A 21,993-nucleotide genomic window follows, 5' to 3' on the forward strand; every position below is an offset into this window, starting at 1 on the left:
GAATGAGTCATCATTACTTTATAGAATGTACAATAGAAAAAGATCTATGCAGGTCCTCTATGCAGAAATTCGATTGGAACATTGATTGCAATTGCTTTCCAGTGGGTTGGGGTTGGATGTGGATGGTGCCCTATGATAGCTGATGCCAGTGATCAACAGAAATTCCAACATACGTGGCTTTTGGTTACTATGCAAGCTTGATTCCGTCACAGAAAAGCAAGAAAATATGATAATTATGACCATTCTTATCTCCAAATTCAGACGTATATTCTTGAAATTCCAAGTTTACATCTTGCAATTCAGACTTTATCAGAATAGTGAGATAAAAAAGTCACAATTACCCTGTACCCTTTATATTCCATGGCAGACATAAGCTTTCGTAGGTTCCACATGTGTAAGGGGGAAAAAACAAACATAAAAATGCACAGTCCAGCACACATTCTTGCTCCTCTCCCCTACCTTTTCTTCTCCCCTTTTCTGATCCAACAACTCCTCTACCTCCTACAACTATTTCTCTCCCTCTCCCAGACATTATTTTTTCTCTCCTTGATTCTTTGTGTTGTTCTGCATCCACAAAACCAATTCAAAGAGGTCTTTTTATGTTGATGTAATGGAAAGAGCTTCAACACCTGTTTATTCCTCCAAATGAGAATGGAATCAGCTATTTCTAAATATTTCATTGATCTGTTACTTAAAAATGCTTATTAGTTGTTAAAATATTTTATATAGAAATATTTTTCAATACTTTTGAGCTGCTGTTGTTGCAGAAGTAGAAGCTTTATACTGTATGTAAGGTTTGGAACATTAGATCTTCATTTCTGACATGATGTGTTTAAGCATTTGCAAATAAGAATAAAAAGATCCATGATTTTGGTTTTGGGTAAGCTTGTATGAAAAGAAAATGTATGCATTTTAGAAATGTGGTAATTGACTGCATATTGTGTGAAAACAACACAAATTGTGTTAATGGTATGGTCACAACAGACCGACGTTGTGCTTATTGTGTTTAGAGTTTTGAAAATGTGACTACAGATAGGACAAAAGGACGTTAGCAACTGAAAAAAAACTGTAAGTGTTGAATGTGTTTGTTCTTAGCAACATACAGCTCAATAAGTCAATGAATCACTTTATAGAATGTAAAAGAGAAAATCCAACATACATGGCCTTTGGTTACTATGCAAACTTGTTTCCGTCACAGTATAAGAAAAATAAAATAAAAACAGTAATCTTTTGATCTCACAGTTCAGACTTCTACTGGAATTGTGAGTTCACATCTTGCAGTTCAGACTTTATCAGAATTAGAGATACTGTATATTCAAAAAAAAAAAAAAAAAATCTGAATTGTGAGATACAAAAGTCAAATTACCCTTTATATTCTATGGCAGAAATAAGCTTTCATAGGTTTCACATGTGTAAAGGTGGAAAAAAACAAACAAACAAACATAAAAATGCACAGTCCAACACATTCTTACTCCTTTCTCCTACCTCTTCTCCTGTTTTTCTGAACTACTCCTTTCCCTCTGCCAGGCATTATTTTTTTCTCTCTCTCAGATTTTTTGTGTTGTTCTACATCCACAAAACCAAATCACAGAGGTCTTTTTTACTCTATTTTGTTGATGTAATGGAAAGAGCTTCAACACCTGACTATTCCTCAAACTGAGAATGGAATCAGCTTTCTAAATATTTCAGTGATCTTGTTACTTAAAGGTGCTAATCAGTTGTTACAGTATTTTATATAGAGAGAATTTTTTCAATACTTTTGAGCTGTTGTTGCAGAAGTAGAAGCTTAATACTGTATTTAAGGTTTGGAACATTAGGTCTTCATTTCTGACATGCTGTGTTTAAGCATTTGTAAATAAGACTAAAAAGATCCATGATTTTGGTTTTGGGTAAGCATTGTATGAAAAGAAAATGTAAGCATTTTAGAAACATAATAATTGATTGCATATTGTGTGAAAACAACACAAATTGTGTTAATGGTATGGTCACAACAGACGGATGTTGTGCTAATTGTGTTTAGAGTTTTGAAAATGTGACTACAGATTGGACAAAAGGATGTTAGCAACTGAAAAAAACTGTAACAACTAATAAGCATTTTTAAGTAACAGATCAATGAAATATTTAGAAATAGCTGATTCCATTCTCATTTGGAGGAATAAACAGGTGTTGAAGCTCTTTCCATTACATCAACATAAAAAGACCTCTTTGAATTGGTTTTGTGGATGCAGAACAACACAAAGAATCAAGGAGAGAAAAAATAATGTCTGGGAGAGGGAGAGAAATAGTTGTAGGAGGTAGAGGAGTACTTGGATCAGAAAAGGGGAGAAGAAAAGGTAGGGGAGAGGAGTAAGAATGTGTGCTGGACTGTGCATTTTTATGTTTGTTTTTTCCCCCTTACACATGTGGAACCTACGAAAGCTTATGTCTGCCATGGAATATAAAGGGTACAGGGTAATTGTGACTTTTTTATCTCACAATTCTGATAAAGTCCGAATTGCAAGATGTAAACTTGGAATTTCAAGAATATATGTCCGAATTGTGAGATAAGAATGGTCATAATTATCATATTTTCTTGTTTTTCTATGACGGAATCAAGCTTGCATAGTAACCAAAAGCCACGTATGTTGGAATTTCTGTTGATCACTGGCATCAGCTATCATAGGGCACCATCCACATCCAACCCCAACCCACTGGAAAGCAATTGCAATCAATGTTCCAATCGAATTTCTGCATAGAGGACCTGCATAGATCTTTTTCTATTGTACATTCTATAAAGTAATGATGACTCATTCAGTTTTAGATAGTATATTGCCAAGAAAGAACACTTTCAACACCTAAAAATGTAAAATGGTTTTCTGTTTAGGGTAATATCAAATTACAAAAAAAAAACAAAAAAAACAAAAACAAAAACAAAACAAAACAATAGATTTAAATATTGTTTGTTATATTTGGGTAGAACTGAAACATGACAATCAATGCAGATTTTGTAAAGCCATCAACTGTTAGTATTTTGACAGTCACTGTGCTATGATTGACTATATGTTTCTGTTGGATAGAAACTATTAAAAATGTTTTGACCAAATGACTTGTTTTTGAATTGGGTTTGCTGTGTTTTGATAGGGTTGGTGTATATGTAGAAAAAGTTATTCAGCATTTTGAAATGTAGAGTTTGTATTTATTTAACAAAATATGGTTTTGGACAGAAAATGAACAATTTGGCTAATTGTATGATGTAGGTGTGTTGCTGTGCTGAGAGTTTAGAAAAAGTACTTCAAGTATTGGTAAATGCTTGTTAGCAATTGAAAAAAACTGTAAGTAAAGATCATGTTTCATAAAGATATTTTGTAAATTTCCTACTGTAAATATATCAAAACATATTGATTTGTAATATGCATTGCTAAGAACTTTATTTGGACAATTTCAAAGGTGATTTTCTCAATATTTAGATTCTTTTGGACCCTCATATTCCAGATTTTCAAATAGTTCTGTCTAGACCTAATATTGTCCTATCCTAACAAACCATACATCAATGGAAAGCTTATTTTTATATTCAGCTTTCAACTGTCATATAAATCTCAATTTCTAAAAACTAACCCTTATGACTGTTTTTGTGGTCCATGGTCACATATAGGCACTCTTACGAAAAAACAGTTTTTGTGCATGGAACGCCTCCTGAGCCTCACTATGTCCCCACTATGTCCCCACTATGTTTTTGGTGTTTACGTGTTGAGGACCCCACCATGTAACATACTCACACACATGTGTGTGTGTGTGTTTATGCATCATTTTTTATCGCAAAATAATTACTATATTTTACGTTTACATTACTATTATTACATTTTTTAAATGTAAATGTAAATGTACAGTGAACATTCTTTTTTTTTTTTTTTTTAAACTACATGCACTGGGCACTGTGTTCTCCATTTTTTGATGTAGTGTCAAATGGATGATCTGTAGTGCGTATATTATTGACTAATATGTGTATGATTTGAAAGCTTTGTTTGTTTTTGAGTACAGGTGAAATGGTTTTGAAGCGATTGTTTGATTTTGCGAGAAAAGTCAGGGATTCTGTAAATTTAGTTTGAAAAAGTAATAGCCTTAGTACTGAGCCTTGAGGTACTCCATAATGCACTTCATTCACTGCCACGAACTGATGATGGTCAGATAAGCAAGATTTGAACCATGCCAATGCACTACCACTAATGCCAACATAATTTTTGAGTCTACTCAAAAGAATGTTGTGGTCAATAGTGTCAAACACAGCGCTAAGATCCAGCAGCACTAACAGAGAGATACAACCACGATTGGATGATAAGAGCAGGTCATTTGTAACTCTCAGTCTCAGTCTCAGTACTATGATACATTCTAAATCCTGACTGGAAATCCTCATAGATACCATTTTTCTGTAAGTAGGAACAAAATTGTGAGGTTTGTTGTGTTTGGACAAATGGTACATAAATGTTTGTGATTTGTGTAAAACTAAAAATAAAAGTGACAATAGTTTTTTGATTAGCTGTATGATTTATTATTAAAAAAAAAAAAAAAAAACATTTGAGAATTTTGTCCACAATGTTTTGAGAAAATTATTTACATAATTTGTATGAAATGAATGAATGACTGTTTAGGACAGTTACAAAGTATCACAGTGTTAACTGTTTTGAGAAAAGTGCCCTGTGTTTGGAGAAATGTGTCAAACTGATTGAGGAAAACTGCAAACGAAATGTTCTCAATATGATTGTGTGGATGAAAATATGTAATGAAACTGTAATGAAAGCATGAGATCAAGTTGAAAAAATGACTAGAAATGTTAAGTGTAATCATTTTGGATTTTTGTACTAAGAGTTTTGAAAATGTACACCTTACTTGTGAAAAAAGTACCAAAAAACAAAACAAAACAAAACAAAAAAAAACATGTAATGTGTTGTTCAGTGTTATTTCATTTTAGCTATTGGGTTAGCTACTATTTTACACTTGTATAATGTGACCTGTGATTTGTCACCATATCCATATTTTGTCTAATAAATATTTTATTTTTCATTTTTTTTTTCCTGCAGACAGGATTATGTAATTCTTACAGTTTTTTTTATTTGCTTTGGTACAATTTTCAAAAGCAACTGTTCAATTTTCAAAACCCTTAGTACTAATATCACAACAGATCATCAAAAGTGCACTTCTTTTCAAACATTTCAGCATATTTTCAATTGTCTTAGTACGATACACACAATCATGTTTCCTTTTTACTACACAAAATAATTGTTTAATCTATACTAATGTTTCATTCACAGTAACTGCCTTTCATAAAGCTCTTACTGTCAAACTTTTGATTTGCATGTTTTCTCATTCAGTGTTATAGATTTGTCTATTTTTTAATCAAACTTTCATTAATGGTTAAACAGAGAATCATTTGGTGTACAGATACCCATAGATATAGATTCAATAGATATAATTTCTAAAGAACTTGTTTGCAATTTAGGGATAACCAGATGTAATGAATTATTTTTTGCACTGTAGCTATTTTTCTTAGATGATAAGATAAATTATTTTCCCTTTTTTGGGCCCTAAGAGAAAAAAAATGTCATCAGGGTAGGTTTATGAGTAGGGTTAGTGTAGAGAGATAGAGTACCCATTACTCCCATGGAATGTCACCATATTTATAGGAAAACTGTGTGTGTACTTGTTCTTGCTACATTGTGGGGAACAAATGTCCCCACAAGGATAGTAAAACCTGAAATTTTTGACATTGTGGGGACCGGCCTGCGGTGACAAAATCACCTCAAACCTCTTTTTGGATGTTCTCTTTTGAAAAACTGTGTTTTGCTATTTTTGAACATACAGCAGGACACAGGGGATGGGGATTAATCAGAGATTGATCAGAAATGTACAGTATCAATAAAAAAGGAAGACAAATGGCTTAAAATACAGCATTTTACATTATGCCATGTGATACTGTATATAGAAGCATTACTGTGGTAAAGACTGCACATTACTATAACTCACCCGTCATCTGAAAAGTTCAGCTAGAGTATAAATTAAGTCATATGGCACAATGAGGACATTTACTGAATTGCCAGTAAATTCTGTTCCAGCACAAAACCTTATGGCCATGTCATACCTTCATCACACCTTTTGATAAAAGACTGGATAAATGCTTTTTACAAACATTATGGATTTTATATGAGATATGCATTGTCATCCACATATGCATATGCAGATATGCTATAATGTAGATAATGTAAGTGTATTTTCTAACAAGACAGTCATTGCCTGTATTACTGTAATTATTTCAGCAACAAAGGTAATTTGAAACATGAATCTTGCATTGTTTGCCCTTGAATTAACTGATTGTTAAAAGTACTAAATTGAAAGAAGATATTACTGTTATGTTTGGTGATTAAACCAAATGTTTTACATATCAGAATGATCTTGTGTTTGGAAACAATGATTATGTGGAATGAAAATTCAGTATGTGCAACTGCAATGAAATCATGAAATCAGGTTTTGAAATAATGACTAGCAGTTGTAGAAATGTGATCAGTTTTGAAAATGTACATCTTACTTATGAAAATAATAAAATAAAAAAACGGTGTGATTTTTTTCCAGGAGATCAAAAGTGCCCAAATATCACCACTAGGAGGAGTCATAATACAAAAAAACAAACAAACAAACAAACAAACAAACAAACAAAAAAAACATACAGAAATTTGAGCATTCATTATGAACTTTTTTGTCAATATAGGCTAGTGTAATAATTTTTTAAGTTCATAGAAACACTGGTTTAAACATTAGCATACTGTTTCCCTACAAGCTTTTTTTGAAATCTTTACCAGCTTGAAGAATTCATTTTATTTTGTGTAATATATGTTTGTGTGTGTGAGTTCATGTGAATTGCTTCTTATTGCTTCTTGTTAAACTTAGAGTTTTGACTCCACCCTGTAAAGCAGCAACACCATGAATGGCTGAGCTGTCAAGTTAACTGTAGAGTACTGTGAGTAATTCTCTTGAGCAAACCACTGCTCTGCTATTTCTGACAGCTTTAGTAACTACCAGGTTGACCTCTATCTGCTTTTGTGGATGTAATTTTGCAGCTTTAAAAAGCATGATCTCATTTTAAAACGTCTCTGTTAATGCTATTAGCACTCCAGTGCTGCAGTGTAATTTTGATTCTGAAACAAACCTGATACTGAATGTCAAACACTTTTGAATCTTCCTAGGTTAGTTGTATCAGGTAAGGTAAAACATAGCATGCACATATAAATTAAAATTGAGAAATGAATTAAATATTGTCAAAATGTCACAAGGGCTTTACCTATAAGGTTAAGAGAGCATGTTCAAAATGTTTATTGTTGTTGGGCCACCAGGAAATGGTTTGGATTATTACGTGTATATAGCCTATGTTTATATCAAATATTCAGAGTCAATACACCGACGAAGTTCAGAGCAGTGAAATTCCTGCCTTGTTTAGATTTTCCTGCAAACGTCAGTTTGAAAAGAGAAAGCGCAGCTGCTTCGCTCCGCCCCGTGACTGGGGCGAAGCAAAGAGCGTTTGTCCCGTTACATCAGTGCGCCAAGGGGCTTAAACCCAGAGAAACTAGAATGCTTGAAAGACAAGGGGGAAAAGTTCTGTTTCCTCACGCCAAACTGTGAGGAAAATGGCGAGTCTATGGAGACTAAAGCGACTGAATAAGGAGAATGGTTATGTGAATGGAATGTATCTTTGTAGTGAGGTAAGGAAGCAGTGCATTCAGTGGAGTACGGCACAACGCGAGCCTTCATTGCATGGAAAAGGAAGCGTCAACTTTATAGACGTTTCAGTGTGACGCGATTTCACTTCAGTAATGTGGATTGTAAGCGCCCTTGGGCAGCTACCGAAATAGCTTTCTTCATCGACAAGACAGAAGTGACCAGAGAGCTGCAATATCTACATTTGGATGAGTTTTAACCGATAAATATTGTGATCGATACATTTGAAATATGTTTACCTCACGTATAACGGGACAACAATCACCTTCGGGTCGCGCTACATGTACGCGAACGCACTTTGCAGATGTTAGATAATCACAGTCGTCAGTCTTTTGACTCCAGCATGCACATATCTGTTTGAGGGGGTTGTTGTGTGTAAGTGATCAGCTGTACTGACTGTGCCATGGCCCTCAGGTCCAGAAGACCGTTGGTGAGCGTCATTGTGGGGGTTTTTCTTGGCTTCACAGCCGCATCGTGGCTTTTTGTGCCTAGAGTTGTGGAGATCAGTGTGAAGAACAGAAGGTCTTCAGTGTGTACATACTACAGTAACGGCAGGGCTCAGGCTAAAGTTTCAGACACCGCCCACAGTACTTCATCTTCCACTGGCAGACACAGGCATCTGCGACCACTCTTCTCCAGCCAGGAAGGCAGTGATGAAGGTGAAGAGGAGCCGTATAGGACAGGGAACAGTAGTGATGGAGCGGGTCCTGTACCTACAGCTAGCTTCTTGTATGTGGGGGTAATGACAGCTCAGAAGTATCTGGCCTCCAGGGCTGTGGCTGCCTACAGGACGTGGACTCCCAACATCCCTGGGCGGGTGGAGTTCTTCTCCAGTGAGGGCTCTGAGAAGGTGCCCCTGCCAATTCCAATGCCTGTCATCCCGCTGACAGGAGTGGATGATTCATACCCTCCGCAGAAGAAATCTTTCATGATGCTGAAGTACATGCACGACCATTATTTGGATAAATATGAGTGGTTTATGAGGGCTGATGACGACGTCTACATTAGAGGTGAATAATATAGCAATTAAAATCGTAATTTTATTTATAAAGCACCATTAAATACAACCCAGGTTGATCAGTGTGCTTTACAACAAAATGAATGAAAACAGAAAACACGTTAATAAAGAAATTAGAACAATAAAACAATAAAATACAAGGCAGGAACACATATTTTTTAACAAATAAAGTTTTTAAGATGGACTTGAAAACAGAGGAAGTAACTCTAATAGCAATGGGTAAGTCATTCCAGAGTCTGTGGGCAGATACAGAAAATGCACGGTCACCTCTACACTTGTATTTCAACCTTGGAATAGCCAACATCATCTGGTTGGATGCTGCTCAATCCGTAAGTCAGAGTGGTATGATGGAGCCATACCATTTAAAGATTTGTAAAGAGGAAGTAATATTTTAAAATTAGCTCTGTGATGCACTGGCAACCAGTGCTGGGATCATAAAATAGGAGTGATTTGGTCCTGTTTTCGAGCACCAGTCAGGAGTCTGGCTGCCGCATTTTACAATTTTGTTTTAAAGGGTTAGTTCACTTCCAGACCAAAAATGTACAGATAATTTACTCACCCCTTTGTCATCCAACATGTTCATGTCTTTCTTTCTTCAGTCATAAAGAAAGTATGTTTTTTAAGGAAAACATTTAAGGAAGTGAGTTTGAATTTCCAAAATGCAATTTAAAGTTGTTGGAGGAGAAAATGATGTAGGAGTTTTTCAACATACCCTAACTGTCTTGAACCGGAGCACACAGAGTACGCATTTTTGTTCTGGAAGTGAACTAATCCTTTAAAGGATAACTCCACTTTCAGAACAACAATTTACAAATAATGTACTCACCCTTCCAAGATGTTCCAAGATCTTCACCCTTCCAAGATCTTCCAAGATGTTCATGTCTTTCTTTCATCAGTCGTAAAGAAATTATGTTTTTTGAGGAAAACATTTCAGCATTTTTCTCCATATAATGGACTGACATGGTGCCCCGATTTTGAACTTCGAAAATGCAGTTTAAATGCGGCTTCAAATGATCCCAAATGCGGTTGTAAACGATCCCAGCTGAGAAAGAAGTCTTATCTAGCGTAATGATCGGTTATTTTAATAAAAATAATACAATTTATATACTTTTTAATGCCGAACGCTCGCTTTGTCTTACTCTGCCTGGACTGTTTTTGTTCTGGTTCATGACAGTTAGGGTATGTCGAAAATCTCCCATCTCATGTTCTCCCTCAACTTCGAAATCGTCCTATATCGCTGTTTTACCTTTTTTGTTAAGGGTGTTTGATCTTCTTTGCATGTTCACTTTGCAAAGACTGGGTCTGTACTTCTGCAGCGATGTAGGATGACTTTGAAATGATTTTTGAAGTTGAGAGAGAAAATACGATCTGAGTTTTTCGACATACCCTAACTGTCTTGAGTCAGAATACACAGAGTTCAGGGAGAGAAAGGCAAGATGAGCGATTGAGATTAAAAAGTATTTAAATAGTATATTTTTAATGAAAATAACCGATCGTTTCACTAGATAAGACCCTTCTTCCTCGGCTGGGATTGTTTACAACCACATTTGGGATTGTTTGAAGCCGCATTTAAACTGTATTTTGGAAGTTCAAAATCGGGGCACCATATCAGTCCATTATATGGAGAAAAATGCAGAAATGGTTTCCTCAAAAAACGTAATTTCTTTACGACTGAAGAAAGAAAGACATGAACATCTTGGATGACAAGGGGGTCAGTACATTATATGTGAATCTTTGTTTTGGAAGTGGACTTCTCCTTTAAGGACAGATACACTTGGGTGTCATCAGCATAACAATGGAATGACAGCCCATATTTCCTAAAGACAGAACCAAGTGGGAGCATGTATAAATGAACAAGGATGGGAGTCAAAATGGATTCCTGAGGAACCCCACATGATAAAAAAAAACACAAAAAACAGCATCAGTAGAAAAATGCTTTCCAGCGAATTCTAATATGAATATGAAGGGCAACATTAAAAAGGAGACCTTGTTGAAGCATTTTGATAAATATTTCAGCAACATTTCTATGACCAACAGCCATCGAAATATTAGCAATAATAAAAAAGCCTTTTTCTGGAAAATTAGAGAAAGTACAAAGTTTTGGAAACCTATTGTAGGAGCTTTTTGTTTGTTTGTTTGTTTTCATTATGACACTGTTTTTATGCTGATTTTCATTTGATTTAGTAACAGTAAACTTTATAACTCTAAACACTTAACAATTTAAATAATTTAACACTTTTTTTTACTGTTTACTTAGCAAAAAAAAAAAAAAAAAGAAAAAAAAAAAAGAAAAACTGCCATAATTGATTTAAAATACATTTATTTCATACTAAGTATACTTCAAATCCATTAACATATTTATTTACACATCTTGACATACAACTTAAGATTTACTGATATAAAATTATAATGAAACTTTATTTGGAGTATTTCTTTACTGCACAATGCACATTTCTTAATATCATGCGTAAAATGTGTTTTATTATCACTAGAAATAAGGATTGTGTGATCTCTATATAATATCAGTCTTTAAATGCAAGATATGTAAGTGCACCTGAAGTATACATAGTAATAACAATAGTTAGCAATAGTTCCACTTCAGCATAATCATATATACTTAAGTATACCTTTAGCTGGACCTCAGCTATACTTTCACACAATTAAAGTGCATTAAGCACAAACATAGTTGTTTAGTATACCAAAAGTGCAATTGCAGGGTATTTTTATTAAGCACATAAATGTGTAAATATATTTGTAGTATATTTAGCAGAAAATACATGTATTTCAAATATATTTTTAGTTCGTTTTTTTTTTTCTTCACTGGGGGAGAATCGAAGGATAAAATAAATTAACATGTCTGTCAACACATACATTGGTCAGTCAACACATTTGGTGAAGTCAGTTGTTTTTTCACCTCATTACAATGGTTTTCCACAAAGATATTACTAGTACTTTTGTTGTAAATCAATATCAGCAGCCAATTATTTTACATGGAACAGGTGAGGTAACCTTTCATATTTTTTTTCATAATACTAAGACTGCATATATTGTATATTGCACTTGCTAAAAAATAGTATAAGGTTCAAGTGTAGTATAAGCACATTAGTCAGCAATTGCTTGCCATACAGAATTGACATTAATGGCAAAGATTTATTGTAATTTCTCTTAATCTCATTGTTTTCTCTGATGACTCTGCTTCCTGTAGGTGAGAAGTTGGAATTGTTTCTTCGCTCTCTTAACAGCAGTAAACCACTCTATCTGGGTCAGACAGGTCTTGGTACGACAGAGGAGCTGGGTAAACTGGCCCTGGAGCCTGGAGAGAATTTCTGCATGGGTGGTCCAGGGATGATCTTCAGCCGGGAAGTTCTTCGTAGGATGGTGCCACACATTGGGTCCTGTCTTAGAGAGATGTACACTACACATGAAGACGTGGAGATAGGACGCTGCGTCAGGCGTTTTGGAGGGACCCAGTGTGTCTGGTCATATGAGGTAATGGCAGTTAACATTCTTTCTTTGGTATTTGGGTTGAATGGGTTGAATTGTGATTTTAAGTGCTTATACTTAGTGTCTGTAATGTTCAAGATTCTCTTTACCTCTTATTATATTTGCTGTTTTCAGATTAAAAAAAAAACTTTATCACATTATATTTTTTACATTATGGGCATAAATACGTGCTGGTCAGGTTTATATTTGTTTTACATGCACCATTGTGATGTAGTATTTTCTTAATCAGTTGTCAGATTCTAGTCTTCCATTTGTCACTTCATCCAACACACTGCATGCACAAATATGGTGTTGTACTGTGCTGATGGAATAGTTGTACCTTTCTTTAATATTAGTGGTTTGCCATAGACTATTAAACATGCTATATGTAATTTCTTTTGACTGTACTAAAGCGTAAAATTAACATAAGTTTGCAGATATTTGGGAAACATGCTAGGTTCACATACTTGTTTCTGATCAAAACAAGGCTACAGCTGCCATTCTACTTTGATGTGCGTTTCGTTTTGGAATTTTTGTTTTTGTTTTGCATGTGTGATGCCCACTGCCAATTTACCCAATAGTATTTTGACACCCCGGGTTGCCAACTGGTGGAAAACACGTAACAGTGACGTGTAGCATCAAAGTACCACAAGAGCATTTTGAGTATAGTCAGCTGACTCAGAGCAACTGAATGAGTGCTGGTGATGACATAGCTGTTTCACGAATCACGACTGGCCAAATTCACCACTAGACAATGTGGATGTGTGTTTCAGGTTTATTTTGACACCTTTAGTTCTAATAATGCTCGCAAATCTGTGTTATTATAACAGTAGTCGCAATATTATATTGAGTCGCATTGATCAAAAGACTGATGAAAGTATATATAGACCCACTTTATGGTATTTGAATAGTATATGTTTATGCTGAACTTTATTCCTGAACAGATGCTGGTGTATTAAGCAGTATATGACAAGTGTTTCTGTTGCTTAATGAAAACGTTTCTGTAACGTTTGTGTATTTGACAAATATTGCATTTCATTCACTTTATCTGTGATAGTATATGCAAACAATGTGCGAGTGTCTCTCCCGAGAACTTCTGCCTTGAGTGTCTGACTTGAAGTCTCCGCTTTCAATTCAGGCAACTCTCACTGATTGGTCTGTGCAATAGACCTACATGCCATATTTGTAACATATTTGTAATGTGCATTTGCATTTTTTTGTTGTTGTTGTTAAAATCATATTCAAATTTGAAACATAACTTCTTTACAACTGTCTTTTTTATTTTAATGATAAAAAGATGTCATTCAGAAATCCATTCCACTATACTTCTGTTTCTGTAACTCATATTTTTTAATTGGAAAAAAAAAAGGTAAATAAAGCTCAAAATGCCTTTTCAAAAGTTGCCACAATTATGCACATACTACAAAGGGTAAGGAAAAGATTTGAGTTGAGTTACACTCTTAAAAATAAAAGTGCTTGACAATGCCATAGAAGAACCTTTTTTGTCTAAATGGTTCCATAAGAACCTTTAACATCTGAAGAACCTTACTGTTCACAAAAGGTTCTTTGTAGCGAAAGAAGGTTTGGTAACACTTTATTTTGATAGTCCACTTTAGACATTCTACTGACAGTAAGTAACTTTGCAACTGCATGTCAACTAGTCAATAGAGTATCAGTAGACTGTCTGCTTCGTATCTTCTAACACTCTTCTAAACTTTGCAAGTATATGTCAACTTATTCTACTAACCCTAAACCTAACCTAACAGTCTGCTCTGAGAGTTAGTAGACATGTAGTTGCTTTAAACAACCCTTGACTGAATGGTTCTTGGTGGCCAAAAATGATTCTTCTATGGCATCGCTGTGAAGAACCTTTTAAAGCACCTTTATTTTTAAGAGTGTATGTCATGATTTATGCTCAAAACAGCGGTGCACTAATAGGTTGATAATTCCAGTAGGCTTAGAACAAATTTACAAAACCAGATCTCTTAGAAAAGCTGAGAAAATAATTCTAGATCAGAAGCATCCACTCTGTTAAGGGTTAAAGTTGCTGCCGTCAGACTAAGATGGCAGTTCTGTGTAAAAATCTGGCCAAAAATCCACAAGTCATGAAGTTATTGAATGAAATATGATAAATGTTTTAATTCCTGTGTTAAAGTGCTCCTATTATGCCTTTTCAAATATGACCTTTCATGCAGTGTGTCATGTAGTTGTATGTGAACATAAAGTCGACAGTGCACGATAAATATTGTCTATCAAAAAAAAAGAGTTGGCTCACAATCGCCTGAACGAGTCATCAGGAATTCTAATTCTGTTACGGCTGTACGTCACGAAGTAACACATTTGCATAATGTCCGCCCACTTTCTACGTCGCAAACAACTTGCCTGCCCACAAACACAGTCAAATTTCCATGTGGTTTACATCATGTCCAGAAGACGCTGTATCCTATGCTGTGAAGAGACATTTGTTTTATATTCGCTTCCAAAAGATGAATCTACAAAGAATCAGTGGTTAACATTCATTTTTTCAACAACACCTCAGCATTACAATTCAAATCTTGTGTTATGTTCCCGTCATTTTACTGACGACTGCTTTTGCAATCTCGGGGGAGTACAACGCGGGATTCACCAAACCCTTGCTCTTAAAAGATAGATTAATTTAATAATTTAATCATATCAGCATATGTAATAATTTAATCATATCAGCATATGTAGTAAAAAGACTACTTACAGCAAACATGTTGCCAGCTACTTGGCTCTGTGCTGGTTTAATTTAATCATATCAGCATATGTAGTAAAAAGACTACTTACAGCAAACATGTTGCCAGCTACTTGGCTCTGTGCTGGTTACTAGTATATAAAGCAAATCATTGCAAAATGTAAGTTATGTGATCGTACAGCTTTGTATATACATTTTGAAATGTAAGTATATAAAACTTTACCCGCATACAGAGTATACTGATTTAAATCAGTATATATGATAAATCTCAACTACTCAATTGTTTATATCCATAACAAAATGTAAACTATATTAATGCAGTTGTCCCCATGCTTTGAGCCTGAATGGTTCGGTGGACCCAGAAAGCACAGGTTTGCAATTTGGACAGGTACAGATGCGGAGAGATCCTACAGATTCTAATCATTTTTCCATTGCACTGCAACCAGTAAGATTCACACTTTTGGCCACATGCCCAGAACCGCTGCTGTCTCTTGCTGTAGGCTGATACTGATGTAAGACTTGATGATCACAGCAGCACTGGTGCATCAGGGGTCACTAGAGCCTGACGGGTCCCTCTGAGAGCTTGTTTATCATGCAGCTCAGGACAGAAACTAAAACAGCATTATTATGTCACTGATTCATTGAGTTAAACATGTTCAGCACCTCAGAGACACAAACACTAACACAGCATTTACTGACAAACTCACATAATTACTTAAGTGACATGCTTACAAAAAGTACTAAAATTCGAATATCTAGAGCAGGGATGGGCAACTACCAAGGGGCCATTACTAATCCATGTCCACACACCATTTAAACCATCTTACTCAATTTCCTTTTTTATTGAAGGAAATTAAATTATAATTCATGTAATTTGTTTTTAAAGATTTCATTAACTAATGAAGTTGTGCAGTTACGCTAGTTCAGAAGGGAAACTTTGTTGTCAGTTGACAAATACCCCAACAAGCCAATGTAAACATCTCAATTGCATTGTTTGTAAATTTGCAACAAACAAATGTACAGAGGTCCTATTTTTATAAGTGGCCTAGAGAACATTCTCAAAACAACCTAAGAGGACAGTTTAAAAGGGCTTGTTCAAAAAATTATTCCAGATGGTACCATAATATGAATGGGTATTAAGACCTTTAAAGACCTTTTTAAGACCTGCACTTCACATTTCAGCCTTTAAACAATTTTAAGAAAAATGAGTCAAAGGTATTATATTAATTTGAACAATTATTATATTAAATAACATATAAATATATCTTAGTGTCTTAAATGTTAAGAGTTTTATAATGCATTAGCTTCTTGTTGATCCACTGATTCACATTTAAAAATCTGTTTCCCTTTTGGAACAGCAGAAATATAGTGGTTTCCCTGGTAATGGCAGTACTCAAAGCAACAGCCTGACTTTGAAACATGTGCTCATATTTATTCAGTGAAATTGTAGCCATTTGAAGTTTAATGGTCATAATACTCTATATAGCAATTCTTCTCCCAATTTAAGACCTCATAATTAAGACTTTTTTGTACCATTCAAAGGAGACGTCCACTTCTAAAACAAAGATTCACATATAATGTACTCACCCCCTTGTCATCCAAGATGTTCATGTCTTTCTTTCTTCAGTCGTGAAAAAAAAAGAGGAAAACTTTTCAGCATTTTTCTCCATATAATGGACTGATATGGTGCCCCAATTTTGAACTTCCAAAATGCAGTTTAACGATCCCACATGCGGTTGTAAACGATCCCAGCAGAGAAAGAAGAGTCTTATCTAGCATAATGATCGGTTATTTTAATAAAAATAATACAATTTATATACTTTTTAATGCCAAATGCTCGTCTTGTATTACTCTGCCTGGACTGTTTTTGTTCTGTTCATGACAGAGTATGTTGAAAAACTTCCATCTCATGTTCTCCCTCAACTTCGAAATCGTCCTATATCGCCGTTTTACCTTCTTTGTTAAGAGTGTTTGATCTTCTTTGAATGTTCACTTTGCAAAGACTGTGTCGGTACTTCTGCAATGTAGGATGATTTTGAAATGATTTTTGAAGTTGAGAGAGAAAATACGATTGGAGTTTTTCAACATACCCTAACTGTCTTGAGTCAGAATACACAGAATACTAAAGGGTGCTGGCTTGTGGAGAGCTGGGGCGACCACATGCTTCCCTCCTGCTGAAAATCCAGTATGAAATCCTCAGCCCAGTTCATCTTTATTGGTCCGCTGTTCTGTCACAATCTTCAAAGGAACGAGGGAAAAAAAGAGACGAGGAACCAACCTCAAACTAAAAGACTTTATTAATCACAAACAGGCACAAAAGGCATACAATTCTGGAAGCAGCACAGACCTAGAAGGATGTATAACAGTGGAGGGCATAGGAAAAACACAAGGGAGAAACTAGGGCGTGGGGAGCACATGAGACACGTGGAATACAAAACAAAACACACAGAACAGCTCCAAACCTGTAGTAAAGACTGTAAAGAGATGGACCAATGAAACAGAGTGGGTTTTACAGGCCTGTTTCGAATTGACTGATTGGAGTGTTTTTGAAGCTGCTGCCACTGATCTGGACGACCTCACAGAGACACTTCATATATCAGTTTCTGTGAAGATATGTGCATTCCTACCAGGACTTATTTAACTTATGACAATGACAAACCATGGTTCACTGCAAAACTCAGACATCTTCGTCAAGCCAAAGAAGATGCTTATAGGAATGGGGACAAAGTCTTGTATAAACAGGCCAAGTACACACTGGAAAAGGAGATCAAAGTGGCAAAGAGGAATTATTCCGATAAGCTAAGCAATTCTATTCCAGTGACTCTTCATCAGTGTGGAAAGGTCTGAAAGACATTACCAACTACAAGACACCCTCCCCCAGCACTGTAGAGAACCAACAACTGGCAGATGATCTGAATGAGTTTTATTGCAGGTTTGAAAAAACACCATTAACACCTCCAACAACCCTCCTCTCCCTCACTCCTGCACTTCAGATCAGAGAAGGTGACATGCACCAGGTCTTCAGAAAGAACAAAAGAAGAAAGGCACCAGGCCCAGACGGTGTGACATCAGCCTGTCTGAAAACCTGTGATGATCAGCTGGCCCCCATCTTTTCACAGATCTTCAACAGGTCTCTGGAGTTGTGTGAAGTCCCTTCCTGCTTCAAACGCTCCACCATCATCCCTGTTCCAAAGAAACACAAGATAACAGGACTTAACGACCACAGACCTGTGGCGCTAATGTCTGTCGTCATGAAGTTGTTTGAAAAACTGAACTGGCTTATCTGAAGGACATCACCGGACCCCATACTGGACCCCCTGCAGTTTGCTTACCGAGCAAACAGGTCCGTGGATGATGCAGTAAACATGGGACTGCACTTCATCCTGCAACATCTGGATAAATCAGGGACTTATGTGAGGATCCTGTTTGTGGACTTCAGTTTGGCCTTCAACACTATCATCCCAAACCTACTCCTGCCCAAATTAATTCAGCTCTCTGTGCCTACCTCCATCTGTCAGTGGATCACCAGCTTCTTGACAGACAGGCAACTAGTAAAGCTGGGAAAATTCTCATCCAGCACCCGCACAATCAGCACTGGCCCTCCTTAGGGTTGTGTTCTCTCCCCACTGCTCTTCTCCCTCTACACCAACGACTGCACCTCCAAAGACCCCTCTGTCAAGCTCCTGAAGTTTGCAGATGACACTACAGTGATCGGCCTCATTCAGGACGGTGACGAGTCTGCCTATAGACAGGAGGTTAGAGCTAGCTGTCTGGTGCAGTCATAACAACCTGGAGCTCAACATGCTCAAAACAGTGGAGATGACAGTAGACTTCAGGAGAAACCCCCCTGCACTCACCCCTCTCACCATCATGGAGAGCACTGTAATGACAGTGGAGACATTCAGGTTCCTTGGCAACACCATCTCTCAGGACCTGAAGTGGGACATTCACATAGACTCAATTGTCAAAAAGGCCCAGCAGAGGCTGTTCTTCCTTCGCCAGCTAAGTTCAACCTGCCTCAGGAACTACTGAAACAGTTTTACACTGCCATCATCGAATCTGTCCTCTGCACCTCAATAACTGTCTGGTTCAGCTCAGCTACCAAATCTAACCTCAGAAGACTGCATTGGACAGTCCAGACAGCTGAACGAATTATTGGCACAACCCTTCCTACTCTCCAAGAACTGTACTTATCCAGAGTGAGCAAAAAGGCTGGCAAAATCACTCTGGACCCCTCACATCCAGCACATTCCCTCTTTGAACTGTTGCCGTCTGGTCGATGCTACAGAGCACTGAGCACCAGAATGGCCAGGCACAGAAACAGTTTCTTTCCTCAAGCAATCCATCTCATGAACACTTCACAATAAACGTGGAACACACATACATTCACTTATCCAGTTATTTATTCAACACACATACTTATTTACACTTCAAATTTGCACCTTACATACATAGTAACTTGTTTATTTTGTATATTGTAAAGTTATTGTTATTTTGCACATTGTCTGTCTTGTATAAGTGTATATTGTTTTTTTTATTGTCTGTTATCGTGTCTGGTCTTGTCACTGTCATTCACTGTCATGCACTGTGGAGCTTCTGTCACTACAACAAATTTCTAGTATGTGTAAACATACATGGCAATAAAGCTCATTCTGATTCTGATTCTGATAAAAGTCAAAAACTAACAATTCAGGCTCCAGTTATTTTCATTTTCGTTAACAAATATCATCTATGTTACGCGACAAGAGCAGCAATCGGGGACACCTGGTGGTGCAATGGACCTTTATCTCACTTCCTATATCCGGTAAGCGAAGCAGTGTAACCCCTCTTCTGGTCCCATCGCAACGCAATGAAAACTAATGGGAGAATCCTCTCTTTCCTTTCTTACTCCGGTGTTACTGCAGTGTACCTGGCTGCTTTTATTCTAAATAATGACACACTGCCTCAGTTTTCACAATTTCCTGACACAACACAGATGAGATGCGTGGGATGAATTAAGGTCCTTCTAAAATATTATTCGGGAGCACGTTCGTGTGGAGTATACATTTCAAAACAGAGGATGTTTAGGCCTACATCTCGTATCACCTGCTGAAATGTTTCTATTAATATATTTCCCTTCCAAATGTGCATTCTGAATAATAAATAAATGTAACCTGCTGCAGTCAATTTCGTCTTCTCATTAACAATGTTTTTCTCATCATATTTTATACCTGTTTACATCAAAATAAATTTGACTGATAAACACCCTTACAAAATTAACCATGGATGTACTATAGTAAATACGTAGTAACTGTTATACTTTATTTTATTTTTTCTGCGGACTGATTCCCATTTGTATTGCCACAGTTTTACAACACACGCCATGGTTAATTTTCATAAAAAGGGTTTTAAAATAGATAAATGAATGCGCGGGAGTTGCCTTAAAGAAATAACAATATTGAACATTTTAGCTAATTAATCTTAAATAGTATAACGTGTTGACAGTGTGATTTTGAGTATTAAGAATTTTGGCATAAATATGTGAATTACATACAGTGAAATGACTGTGAATGAAACAGAAACAGAATAAAGACAAAAATTTAATATAAATGAATAAATATGTTGATTCTGATCATCAGGTCTCACACACACCGCAGCACTGACGCAGCGTGGTGAAATCACACGTTTACGAGCCATGGGTTTCTCGGATCGGTACGTTGGATTAAAACTACAAGTTCCGTTGAGTTTGGAAAATTCTGTGCACAGTAATCATCAGAATATCTCTTCGCCTGTCTCTGAAAATGTCTGGATTTTGAAATCATCCTGCAGATGCTAATTTTAACAGACTTTTATTCAACTAGTGATTACAGCATATTGAAGAGTATACATAACCGGAAGAATCGATACACTGCTTCGACAAGCGCTTCCGGTGTTCAATTCCGGTGCAATAAAGGTCCATTAGGAAATCCTGTGAAGTCTAGACTTGGAGCGTCCTCCGAAGGTTGCAGTCTTTGTATTGGGACACACCTATGGAATACAAAACAAAACACAAAGAACAGTCCTTGGGCGTGACATTGACAGGGAGCGGCTGGAAACCAGGGACCTCTCCTGGTTGGAAAAGAGGTTGGAAAATAAACACAAAAAAACCAAGCAAAGAAAAAGAAAATATATATGGATTTCTCAGTTTGTGTAAATCCACGTGGGGTTCAGAGTATAATTTTTTTATCCACATTAATTTCACACTTGTCTTGTACAAAGATGTGGCTTTGATTCATAATTACAGTGTGTTCGTTTTTTGTTATTTACCTCAAAAGAAAGGAAGTGAAAAGTGACAACATGCCCTGTAGGTGGGGTACATTGTAACATGTGAGGGGCACGTTGTAACATGACCATATGACAGCTTAAAATGTTCTCAGATCAAATAAAAAAATATGCACAACAAACTACAATATTTTTTCAGTAAAATAAAATGATTAACTTTTTCAAATAAAATAATGGCGTTTTTTAAGAATTAAAAAAAAAATCGAATTTTTGAGGTTCACAATGAACACTTCACAACCATGCGTGGGACGGTCCTGATCGCAAACACAGCTATACAGTATAGTTCAAAACAATGTGCGCAAATAGATTAGTAGTTCTTACAGGTACATAACGTAGGTTTTATGATTTATGACCTGATTTATGACTGGATTTATGAGCGTATTTTTGACTCTGTCATTGTTGATGGACAGGTAGACATGTGTCTAGTGTGTACATGATTAGATTTATGAGTGAATTTATGTGTTTATGACCTCTCTGTCACTCTGACTGCCATGTCACCAGGGTCCTGTCAGCTCTGAGTGACATGCCAGTGTTTGTGTAAATCAAAAGATCAAAACAGATGTTAGATTTGACTTTAATTGGATTTTATGAGTGGTTTTATGATGTTTTATCTCACCCGCTTCCCTGGTGTTTTATGCCGTTGCTTCTTCCAGACCTTTTGGTAACAGTCTGGGGTTTTGGGTCTCGTCCTGATTCTGGAAAAATGGCAGGACAAATGTGTGTGTGTGTGTGTGTG

The 21,993-nt window shown here is 36.3% G+C and overlaps 1 protein-coding gene across 3 annotated transcripts; it reads left to right on the forward strand.

The window, feature by feature from the left end:
• The first annotated feature begins 7,522 nt into the window (after positions 1-7,522).
• chsy3 (chondroitin sulfate synthase 3) lies at positions 7,523-20,614 on the forward strand. Of its 3 annotated transcripts, XM_051103166.1 has the most exons (4): positions 7,523-7,724; positions 8,155-8,750; positions 11,964-12,247; positions 20,576-20,614. In XM_051103166.1, exons 1-4 carry the CDS (start codon positions 7,702-7,704, stop codon positions 20,597-20,599), a joined length of 927 nt encoding a protein of 308 aa, XP_050959123.1. In that variant the 5' UTR covers positions 7,523-7,701; the 3' UTR covers positions 20,600-20,614. The 3 variants fall into 3 exon arrangements, with proteins under 3 accessions (XP_050959123.1, XP_050959120.1, XP_050959121.1); XM_051103163.1 differs by lacking the exon at positions 20,576-20,614 and having other exon boundaries at positions 11,964-13,440; XM_051103164.1 differs by lacking the exon at positions 20,576-20,614 and having other exon boundaries at positions 7,523-8,750; positions 11,964-13,440.
• Positions 20,615-21,993: the final 1,379 nt, after the last annotated feature.

Source organism: Labeo rohita, unplaced genomic scaffold (genome assembly GCF_022985175.1).
Source record: "Labeo rohita strain BAU-BD-2019 unplaced genomic scaffold, IGBB_LRoh.1.0 scaffold_376, whole genome shotgun sequence".
In the NCBI taxonomy this organism is placed as follows: Eukaryota; Metazoa; Chordata; class Actinopteri; order Cypriniformes; family Cyprinidae; genus Labeo; species Labeo rohita.

Excerpts from the sequence above, each read along its gene's own strand:
- chsy3 (XM_051103163.1), top strand. The coding sequence starts at position 7,702 with ATGGAATGTATCTTTGTAGTGAG. Across the intron at positions 7,725-8,154 it reads GAATGTATCTTTGTAGTGAG|GTCCAGAAGACCGTTGGTGA; the intron begins GTAAGGAAGCAG and ends CATGGCCCTCAG. Across the intron at positions 8,751-11,963 it reads TGACGACGTCTACATTAGAG|GTGAGAAGTTGGAATTGTTT; the intron begins GTGAATAATATA and ends TGCTTCCTGTAG.